The sequence below is a fragment of the Leuresthes tenuis genome, unplaced genomic scaffold (assembly GCF_036924035.1).
Source record: "Leuresthes tenuis unplaced genomic scaffold, fLeuTen1.0.hap1 SCAF_2, whole genome shotgun sequence".
NCBI lineage: Eukaryota > Metazoa > Chordata > Actinopteri > Atheriniformes > Atherinopsidae > Leuresthes > Leuresthes tenuis.
Genome location: NW_027325356.1, coordinates 19,160,719 through 19,171,115, shown reverse-complemented (window position 1 = coordinate 19,171,115; position 10,397 = coordinate 19,160,719). Strand labels below are relative to the sequence as shown.

The 10,397-nt window shown below is 40.3% G+C and overlaps 2 protein-coding genes across 4 annotated transcripts; one reads left to right on the top strand and one right to left on the bottom strand.

Annotated features, from left to right (window-relative positions):
* Window positions 1-21: 21 nt before the first annotated feature.
* On the top strand, window positions 22-7,561 carry mns1 (meiosis-specific nuclear structural 1). Of its 2 annotated transcripts, XM_072380515.1 has the most exons (11): window positions 22-198; window positions 315-524; window positions 1,790-1,917; window positions 2,006-2,108; window positions 2,409-2,638; window positions 2,832-3,048; window positions 3,148-3,255; window positions 3,626-3,883; window positions 4,093-4,218; window positions 4,295-4,449; window positions 7,518-7,561. In XM_072380515.1, the coding sequence occupies exons 1-10, from the start codon at window positions 196-198 to the stop codon at window positions 4,403-4,405; spliced, it is 1,494 nt and encodes a 497-aa protein (XP_072236616.1). In that variant the 5' UTR covers window positions 22-195; the 3' UTR covers window positions 4,406-4,449; window positions 7,518-7,561. The 2 variants fall into 2 exon arrangements, with proteins under 2 accessions (XP_072236616.1, XP_072236615.1); XM_072380514.1 differs by lacking the exon at window positions 7,518-7,561 and having other exon boundaries at window positions 4,295-4,763.
* Window positions 4,392-9,404, bottom strand: tex9 (testis expressed 9). 2 transcript variants are annotated; one of them, XM_072380517.1, is made up of 12 exons: window positions 9,344-9,404; window positions 8,697-8,830; window positions 8,092-8,155; window positions 7,879-7,955; window positions 7,691-7,745; window positions 7,481-7,563; window positions 7,213-7,376; window positions 6,741-6,832; window positions 6,431-6,604; window positions 6,163-6,297; window positions 4,892-5,026; window positions 4,392-4,812 (listed from the first exon to the last, which is right to left on the bottom strand). In XM_072380517.1, the coding sequence occupies exons 1-12, from the start codon at window positions 9,389-9,391 to the stop codon at window positions 4,735-4,737; spliced, it is 1,239 nt and encodes a 412-aa protein (XP_072236618.1). In that variant the 5' UTR covers window positions 9,392-9,404; the 3' UTR covers window positions 4,392-4,734. The 2 variants fall into 2 exon arrangements, with proteins under 2 accessions (XP_072236618.1, XP_072236617.1); XM_072380516.1 differs by having other exon boundaries at window positions 4,725-5,026.
* Window positions 9,405-10,397: the final 993 nt, after the last annotated feature.

The following is a 10,397-nucleotide window of genomic DNA, read 5'->3' as shown; positions in this document are numbered from 1 at the left end:
GTTCCCAGGACAACCAGACCCCAAACAACTGACCGAATTAGCCCAACGACTCCTTGAGTCAACTTTGGAAAATGAACAGTTAATGACGGTGGTCCATAGAAATTAATCTTGAAACAGCCAGTCTATTTTTTTACGCTTAAAAATGTTGATAGAGTAAACTTAAAAGGGTGGGAATATAAGAAAATAACTACAAACATGGTAAGTCCGAGTTGCCACACCGAGTTAGCATCACTGTTGCTAACAGAGCAGTTAGCCAAGTTATGAGACTGCTGAGCGCTTAATGTCGTTCGCTTTTATCTTTTTCATTGTGACAGAGTCGTAATTGGATGCACAGCCAGCAGCAGAGACTAATGTCTCAGCGCGCGGCTCAGGAGCAGCACAGGCAGCAGGAGGCCCGACGTGTGGACAAAGAGAGGCAGCTGGAGGCCAGCATGAGGAACGAGGAGAGCTTTGAGAGGAAGCGGTACCTGCGACAGGTGCAGCAGGAGCTCAAGGAGACACAAATAGAGACCACTCTGCGGAAGGTTTGTGTTTCTGCTGTGACATTTAAACGCCGGTTTTGCTTAGTTTAAGTCGAACACAGCAGATACGGTATAAAGAAACAGAAAGAAAGAAACAAAAATATACGATTAATCTGAATTTCTCCCTCCAGAGCAGACAGCACGCAGTTGTCACCATTATGCTTAAAAAGTAACATCAAATCTCTTCTTTTTTAAACTTTCAAGTTAAATATAACTTTTATTTAGTGGGAATAATGGGAATGAGAGTTCTGCAACTATGAGTAAGTGATCTACATCAACTTCGAGAAAAGATCAAAGTCAGCTAAAAGTTAAAGTGATGAAAAAATTTGATCAGAATTTTATTCACTTAAATCCGATTTGATTAAAACGCAGTTGTGAAAAGATGAAAACAGAACAATGATAACTGTTCATTATTACTGGAAGTGGTGAATTATATTCAAATTGGAGAAAGCGTTAAATTGTCAAAAGATATCAAGCTGTGAATCCAACTGAGAGACCGGCCCAGCAAAGTGTCTGTATTTGGATTTTATTTGTAACTAAACATTGTTTGAGTGGGTTTGACTTCAAATGAGTCTTTTCATTGTGCAGCTCCTTCGTGTGAAGACAGACAAGTAGCTCAATAGTCAAAGAGGTACAAATCGGTACAAATAAGGGTTATACTGTAAGATTGTTATTTGCCAATATTTGTATAGATTGATGGGAGATAGTGGAGTCATTGTTTAACTTTCCTGTTCACAAATTGCTGGTGAGTAAGTTACTGTAAAGACACAGATACGCTTTGGTTAGAACATGGAGAAAAAGACTGCTCAGGACTTATCTGTGATAGGCCAACATGAGCTGATGTTGTTGATCTAGCTCTACTAGAGTAGACGCTTTAATGTTGTGGACATCTAAATGTTACATACAAAATGTAATATTTTGGGAAGCATGGCGCGACTGGGAGACAATTCTCAGTCATTTATGTTATATTTAGTAAGTAGAGGGTAATGTGGAAGCTTATTCTCTGTTAAGGCCCCTTTTTCAGAGTTTTTAATGACAACAATCTGGATCTATGAGAAAACTGAATGGGTTCTTTGCCCACACTGTATCTCTCCATCAGTGTTTTCCTGTGGAATTTTTTTCTGTGTCAACACTCGCATACCAAATAAAAACTGTGGCAGATGGGATTCAAAGCTTACTTTACGAAACACCAGCTCATGTCGTCAATGCTTTAATTGGGTCTTATATTAACTCGGATGCAGGTAATGAGAATTAAATCTGACTTGCAGGCAGAGGAGGAGAGAATAAAAAGGGAAAAGCAGCTGGAACAAGAGGAGAGAATGGCTAAAGAGCTGGCCCGAATCAACTATGAGAAGCTAAAGGAGGAGAAAATGAGGCAGTATATCAAAGAGAATAGGTAAACACCAATAATTACCCTGACTTAATGGATGTTCTGGGTCTGTGAACAAATACAGCAATTGATTTATTTTTTATTTTTTGTATAGCTTGGAGCTTAAAGAACTGGAATCCAAACTGAGGTCTGCCTATTTGAACAAGGAAAGAGCTGCACAGATCGCTGAGCACGAAGCTATGAGGTTTGAGACCTTGGTGAGCACCTCCCTTGTTAGTTCATACAGTGTGAAGGAAAAAAAATGTTCCATCCTCCAAAATATCGGTTCCAAAAAACTTTGATTCCAGTGTGGATAAATACTAAACAGAACAACTGTGGGATTGTTTACTTTTTGTGTGGATCTAACTTATAAGTAAAAAGTTCCTGTTACTCCCAACAAATGTAAGGGGTTGGAAAGTTTATATCTATGGGTTAAGATGACCCAAAGTCCCGAGAACAAAAACTGCGGTGAAGCCTATCGGCTATTTATTTTGTTTCTCTCCTTTCTGTGATGTTAGCGGGAAGAATCCGACTTTGCTCGTAAGATGAAGACTGAATACGAGCGAACAGCCATTGAGCAGCAGAAGCTGGAGCAGAAGCGTCACGAGGAGATGGTGCGGTATCAAAAAGAGCTGGAGGAGCAGCTCATGGAGAGGGAGCGCAAGAGACAGGAAGCATACGAGGAGTTTCTCAAAGAGAAGCTCATGGTGGATGAGATCATCAGGAAAATTTATGAGGAGGACCAGATGTAAGTCATTAATAATGCGCTCTTAAACAGGAATGTAAAATGTATACAGACAGTGTATTTCTTAACAATTATGGATATTATTGTGAGACCTGACACAGTGTGGTCATCCATTTCAAACAATGTTACACCATCTATCTATGAAAAAGATGGCACCGTGTCAGGGATTCATTTAAATGTAACGTTTCCCTAAAAGGGAGAGGCAGCTGAAAATGGAGAAGCTTAGAGCCACCAAGCAGCACATCGAGGAGTTCAAAAGACAGCAGGCAGAATGGAGGCGCATGGAGCAGGAAAGGATGGAGGCGGAGAACAGACGCATCATGGAGTTTGTGCAGCAACAGCAGCACATGGAGGAGACCAGGATGACCAAGATCAGAGAGAGGGAGGAAGCCAAGGAAAATCTTCGTAAAATGGTTCAGACTTTTTTTTTTCTTGATGCCCATCCACTTATCCATTCAGTCAGAGACGCATAAGTTAATGTGTAACAAACATCCCTGCTCTCTGTTCCCAAGCTGTGTGAGAAGATCGAAGAGGAGCGGCACCAGCGTGAAGAGATGGAGCGAGTCCGTGAGGAGCTGTACTTGGAGGAACAAGAGGAGGCTAAGAGGCAGAAAGACATTGTAAGGATCTTTATTTTAGCTGATGTCATTTAAATAAGGACGGTTGATCTTTTATGTTGTGGACTGCAGGTAACGATTATCTGCAGTTCCAAATAACCTCAAATCCAGTTTTTTTTTTCCAAGTTCTTACAAATCCTTACTTTAATTATTTTGACACATGCTGTTGTTTTTAATTTCACAACCTGTTGAACAAAGCAGTCTGAACGCCCCGGTTTGGGAACGATCTTCATTATTAACCAGGATCTACATCTCCGTGAGCAGCAGTTCATGACACATGCAGACTCGATGTGCTTCGGACTTCAGATTTAGCCGCACAGCTGGAGTATCTCCAAAGCCTCCTGATGTATGTTTAAAATCTTTGATCCAACAGGAAGAGATGGAGAAAAAAATCAGACAGAGGTTGATGATGCAGCAGACGTGCCAGGAGCAAATGGCTTTCAAAGAGATGCGGAGGCAAGCAGAGAAAGAGGAGGAGGAGGCCTTCAGGAAGATAATGATGGCCAAGTTTGCAGAGGACGATCGCATCGAGCAGATGAACGCCCATAAACGGCGCATGAGGCAACTTGAACACAAACGTGAAGTGGAGAAACTGATAGAGGACAGAAGACGACAGCGAGAGGCTGAATTGGTACTAATCGCTTTATTTATGTGCATATTTACATCTACATGAGAGTGGTGCTGGTAGCGTTTTACTGCCATTAGTGGTTCTAGCAAGTTAAACCACTGAATCAAAGCATCCGAGTTTGAATTAAAAACACAGAATATTTAAATCTTTGATACCAGAGCCAGTTATGACAGACCCGCTTTGTTTAAGACATATTTCTGTCTCTCTTCAAGGAACTGGAGGCAAAAGAAAGAGCGACTGAGCAGGAGAAGGAGGCACATCGTAGGAAGATCATCGAAGAAGAGAGGCAGAAACTTTTAAAATGTCACGCAAAGAAGCTCCTCGGATACCTTCCCAGGGTATGAGTCAGTGTGTGAGTCAGTTACACACCTGAGGATAAAGATATAAATGACCCATCACTGCGTCTCTTTTCAGGGTTTGCTCCGCGAAGATGACCTGGAACACTTTGATGAAGATTTCAGGAAGAAATTCCAAACCCGTCCGGCTGACATCTTCTCTGACGTCGACTCAGATGGAGATGATTAAACTTTTCCAGTTTGCCTCTAGAGGGCAGTTTAAGGTCATAATGAGTACGATGCAGTTTGTAGTGAACACTAAATCTGGCTTCTTGTTAGTATTATTATGTTAAACCTGTTTGCATTCAGTGATAACAACATTCTTAAAGATACGTGTTTTTATTTGGAATTTCTTGATAACAGATTCATTAAAACCAGTTCAAAAAGACCTGGTGAGTTAATCGTATCACGTTTAAAAGACTACAGCAAGATATGTAATCGAACTCTGAGAGACCTCAGACTGAGGCTCATCGCTCCACAAAACACATTTTGTTTTAGAAAAAAAAGAAAGATTTCGATTCATGACTTTCCCCAGTCTAAAGCTTTCATGAACTCTTCTTCTGTGAAGGACAGCAACTTGGCAGCTTCATAGTGCATCTGCACACACACACACACACAAATAGTTAATATCCTCATTCAAAACATGGATTAAGGGTTTAACTTCAAAGACGCTTACCTTCTGTCTTTTGAGAATGTCGATCAGCTTGAGCTGTTTCTTGAAACCCACGATGAGTTCTGCTTTTTGTTTCTTAAGCATTTTGTTTTCAGCCAGTACGTTTTCCTTACTCTGATGTGCCTCGCTTTTCTTGTCCTTGTTTAAGAGAAAATGAAAGAAAAAAGAAAAGGAAGTGAAAGCTGAACGGAAACATTGTCGGATTTCAAACTTTGTCGGGTTTCAAATGTCTGTTGTAAACCAGGTCAAATTCAGTCCGAGTTTGGGTTTAACTGAACTGTGTGAAAAGAGGCGGACGACGGACAATAACATGGTCCATACTGTCCGGGTACATCTAAATGCACTTTGTGGCTTAAAATTCAGCTGCTTTACACTGAAGATCTTCATATATGGTTTATGTCACAAAAGAAATCATAAAAAAGGGTAACGAACCCTGTTACACCATCCTGTGACGCTGTAAAACATCAAAGTGGAGTCATTTATATCGAATAAAGAGAGCAATGACTTGCAAATCATTTGTTGCTTTTAACTGCTACAAAGACCCCTGGATCTTGTTTTTAGGTGTTTTCTTCTTTGAGTTGCAGAGTTTTATTTTGCAGAAACAAACGGCTTCCTGTCAAAAGGGCTCCTGAGACCGTGCAGACAGTTCCACAATAGAATATTATTATGGTTTATAATGCAGCGCTTCAGGTTTTAAGGGATAACAGTATGATGAATCTGTTGGATGCAAACATCATGGTGGGCTAAAGGAGGTGTAATGTGGCATGTTACAGTAGCTGCTGAGAGAGAGAGGCGGGCTACACCTGCACAGGTCAACACACACTCGTATCAATTTAAGATGACCTGTTAACTTCACAGGCATGTGTTTGGACTTTGGGAGAACATCTGCAGCACCGTGAAATCCATTCTGTACATTTGTACTGATCAAGTGTTTTTGTTTTGTTGTTTTTACAGCATTTTACATGACTTTTCCAGTCTTGACTTGTCCCCGTCCCCTGACCAGGGACATGTTGGTGGAATCAGTCGCAGAATAGAGTCTTTATTAAAGGATGATTATGGTCTCCAGTGTTTACTGTCAACGAGGCGGTGAAGTGAACCAATTTCATCTGATTAAATATTTCTGCATCCTTGATTTGTAATCGCAAAGTTGAAACAAAGACACATTTTTGACTTGGCCCAATGCTTTCTCTATACAGCAAAGTCGCTCATCAAATTTGAGCGCCTACTCTAATTACAGCGAGAACATGTGTTTGTCAGCCGTGCCCTGTTCTTACTTTGTTCATCTGTGCCGTCTTGTTAAGTTGAGTCTTTAGCCGCTCTACCTCCTCCAGAGCTCTGTTCAAGCGAACCTCCGCGGTGCTGTGGACAGCGGCTGCTTGTTTTTGGGATCTATTTAGATTTTCTATCTCCTACACAGAGCACAGCCAGGTTTGGGGAGAAAGTGTCAAAGAAATATTGTAAATGTATCACAAAAATGCTTGAAATAGAAGGCTGGTTGGTCAGTCTTTATGTGTCAAACTGCTCTCAGATCATGTCTCAAACCTTGTGGAAAGCAGACACTTGCAGCTGAAGACCCTCACATTTTTTGGCCGACTCCTCGGCTAAAGCTCTGTGCTTCTCAATCTGTGTTTGCTGGATGCTTGTTGTCTTCTGCAGTTTGGCTCGATCCTCCTCAAGCTCCTTAATTTTGGCATTGAGCTTTGCATTTTCATCGTCCTGCAGCAGCAGAAAACGTAAAGTCTGCTCAACAGTATCTCAACCATCGATTTGTATCACAGTGGTTTTCAGGGCTCTACGTGTGAGGGCTGCAAACATGACAGTGAAAACAAATGTCAAACTGAAATACGGAAACCTTCTTATAGTATTCACTTGACAGCTGATCCAGTTCTTCTTGCATAATTCGCAGTTTTGCCTTAAGAACTCGCATCTGAGCATCCAAAATGCCTGAAAAGAAAACAAAATGAACACAACCAGACCCCCACATGTGCAAAAGGAAGCGCTACAAACTTGAACTTGAACGGTGAACGCTTCAATTCAGATTTCATTCAGGTTTTTCGAGTGGCGAAGTCTCCTGATAAATGAATCCTGACACTTTGTTTTAAAATCAGAAAATGTAACAAATAACATGAACTCTATGTACTTCAGAGAGGAACAAACACAAATGATGCAAAAGAGAAAATGATCCTTACTGATCTCGCTAAATTCATTGTAACCTGTTGTGGAAAATGTGTCTTCTGTATGCATTTGTATAAACTTCTATCTAATCATCATTACTGATAAGTAAATCTGAAGTCTCTGTCTTTACAAAGCATCATTAGCATTACCTGATCCGACATTGTCTTCAACATCAGGCGCATCCTCCACAACATTTTCACGAGCATCGGCCTCGTTCATCTTCTCCTCCACGCTCTGAATCGTCTTTGCCAAGAAAAGGTCCGCTGCATCTTCTACAGCCTCGGACACATCTACACGAGAGTCCTTTGAAGTTCTAAATAAAGCCAATAACATTTGAACTGTTAGGGACCTTTTAAAGAATCCTAATGGGAAAAAAACAGTGTAATGATTTTGGAGGCGATGTTATATCAAACTAACGTGGCTTTATAGTGAATCTTCTGTCCTTGTTTCCCAGTGTACGTGTTTCGAGCAGCTGATGTGACCTTTTTTTTGGTCGCTCCCTAAGTAGAGATCGAGGCGATAAAAACAGCAAACCATCGTTTAAGTCTTTGGCCTAAATGTAACTCTAGATAATTCAGTAATGTTTGGGCAAAATGTACGGACATCCCAGCTCTACAGTCTGGATACCTTCACGCCAAGATCGTGCACAGCGGCGCGGGGTCGAGTCTTCATCACCCTGCAGCTGAGGACACAGAGACAAACATACGCAGTGTATCGTCTAAACCTGTGTAAACTCATGCAGTGGTAAAAGAAAATGAACCACAAGTCATGGCGTGCGCATCCCTGTTACAATGTGACCTTTAGATATTCGTTACCCAGAATAGTCGTCATCTTCAATATCCGAGAGCAGGACGTTGGATAAGGGCTTTGACAGGACTTCACTCTGTTCTCTCTAAAAACGGATAAACACAGAGAGCCAGTTTCAGCCTCTAAAGAGAACTTGCCCTTCAAACTTTACTGTAATATCACTTTAGCTTAGTCTTTAATTAGTGTCTTTTTGTTTGCAAATATCTTCATCATGAACTTACCATGAGTTGCTCTGCTTGTCTTACTAAATCTGCTGTTTTGGCTTCCAGCTCCGCATTCAAAAGCCTGATGGAAATAAGAGATAAGTTATGGATATATTCATATTTTCATCATTAACAACAAAACATTTTAGACCTACAGGAGAGCAGAAAACTAAAATTCATCCACTGCATTTTGAGAAAATAATGGAAAATGAGCAGCTTCAGTTCACTGAACAACTACCCGTTGAACAAAAGTCCTTTTATAAGCTTTGGTACATTGACATGAAGAGTATTATGAAGAGGTATGTATACGTTAATCTACTCTACAAAAGAGGGGTTATGCACAAGGTTTGATCAAACGACACACTCATGCTCACAGAGAGCAACGGTTAATGACTCTGATCCAAAATTTAGTGCTGCTTTGACAGAAAAACGTGCTAAACTTGTTTGAAATGTGTAAAGATTAAATGTGAACATTTGTCAGAAGGGCTTATTTTATCACATCAAAACAAACTAATCCAGTCATAGATATGGGAGACACTGCAAGTATGAGAGGGCATGTCTGCAAATAAATGTTTCTAATCTGTTTTAAAACTGAACAGATATAAACAGACAGACAGTCTTACTTGTACTGTTCTTCCTTTGCTAAAAGGTCATCTGTGAGCTTCTGTGTTAGACCTGAGGCAGGTTTTGCCTGTGGTCTTAACTCAACCCTCTTGGACCTCTCAGCTTTACTGTTTGAGGATGGCCGACCCCCGGTCTGCAAAGACAATACAGGAGAGCAGAGTTTATTATTTATTTACATTTTACAGGATTGTGTTTAGTTTTGATTTTAATTTCTCAACAGTTTTTATAACAATCCCAACATGATGTTATTTCCCTCAACAGAGCATAGTATGATAATAGGTAATGACTGTAAAATTAAGCTTATTTAACTATTTCCTCCTGCAATAATAATGGGACTGAGTCATTGTTTTGCTGATTTTCATTTATTCATCATTTCATTTACATCAATTTGTTAGAAAGGCGCTATTATAAATCATAAATCTTTTGGAAACATTTAGCCACGTAAATTAGAGCTTGCGGTTAAACACCTGTATAATCTTTATACGAATTATTTTTCCAACCGTCATGATGGCGGAAGTAAATACACTTGTGGAGAAAGTTGAGCGATTTCAGCGGTTGGAAAGAGATAAAACTGTTTATGGAAGCACGAAAAATATTTCTGTTTGAACACATGAGCCATGACTACGAGAAACAAACCACTACACACCTGTGAGACGGCGGACTGCACCTTTTTATGAGAGCTTCTTTCAGCCATTGTAACGCACTGAGAGGCAACACAGTTCAGGTTGCATAGCAACAAGCAACATATTCGCCGCGCGTATGCAGTACGGCAGCCGGTAAAAGACATTTGAATGCGATTTTTTAAATTCATTCAATTGATTAATTAAATCCCGTCATTTCAACTAGATTCAGAGTGCATCTTATCACTGAATAGCCTACATTTCTGTGGTTAACAGTGATACTTTTATAAATAGTTAGTTCAGGACAGAGAGGTTTTCAGAAGGATAGGGTCCTTCTGAAAACCTCCTTCTGGTGTCTTAAACATAAACACCATCCTCATCTTTGATGATTTATATGCTAAATGTGTTGACACTAGAGGCCTGTTTTCACATTCAGTCGCAGTGTCCACCTTTAAAGTGACTATCAAGTCCTCTTCTGCTAAAAATCAACTCTTTCTACCTATTAAGATCATCATATAGTGTTATTTTATGTGTTACAACAGACATCCTGTGTGAAATCATAAAATCTATGGCTGAATATTTCAGCTTTGAATCTGCAGACCACCCCCCTTAACCTTTTAAAAAGGTGAGGTTAGACAGTCTGAATGCTCTACATAGACTATTTGGAGGCACCAGCACCAACCAATCCTGACTACTTGCTGGGTGGTGCTGTCGCAGGTTATAGGGAAAACTAACACAAGCGAGATGGAGAAGCAAGCTTGTGTGTTTTCTTGTGATTGCATGACATGACATTGGATTCTGTAAGCCTTTGTGTCTTATTGAAAGAAGTTAATCTACAGCAGAAGAAGATTCACTTTATTTGGAAAGATTGCAGTGTCTGATCAAAAAATGCTAGAGAGGACAAATGTCTTCATTTTGAAAAATCAGTTTCACAAATTTAACCTGGAAACAGCTTGGTTTTACATCTAAACTAATTATAAAGTGTGACGCGGTTCAAACCACTTATTTGAGAGACACCACGAGTATGAACAGTATAGCCTTCCGCTGACCAAGGGTCCCCAGCAGTGACTGCTGGTTCTG

Bases quoted from the DNA above. Each gene is read 5' to 3' on its own strand.
- mns1 (XM_072380515.1), top strand. The intron at 525-1,789 runs GTTTGTGTTTCT...TCTGACTTGCAG, and splicing joins TAGAGACCACTCTGCGGAAG to GCAGAGGAGGAGAGAATAAA. The intron at 1,918-2,005 runs GTAAACACCAAT...TTTTTTGTATAG, and splicing joins CAGTATATCAAAGAGAATAG to CTTGGAGCTTAAAGAACTGG.
- tex9 (XM_072380516.1), bottom strand. From the start codon at position 9,391: ATGGCTGAAAGAAGCTCTCATAAAAAGGTGCAGTCCGCCGTCTCACAG. The intron at 8,831-9,343 runs GTGTGTAGTGGT...TTGTCTTTGCAG, and splicing joins TGCAGTCCGCCGTCTCACAG to ACCGGGGGTCGGCCATCCTC. The intron at 6,605-6,740 runs GTTTCCGTATTT...CTGCTGCTGCAG, and splicing joins CAAGTGAATACTATAAGAAG to GACGATGAAAATGCAAAGCT.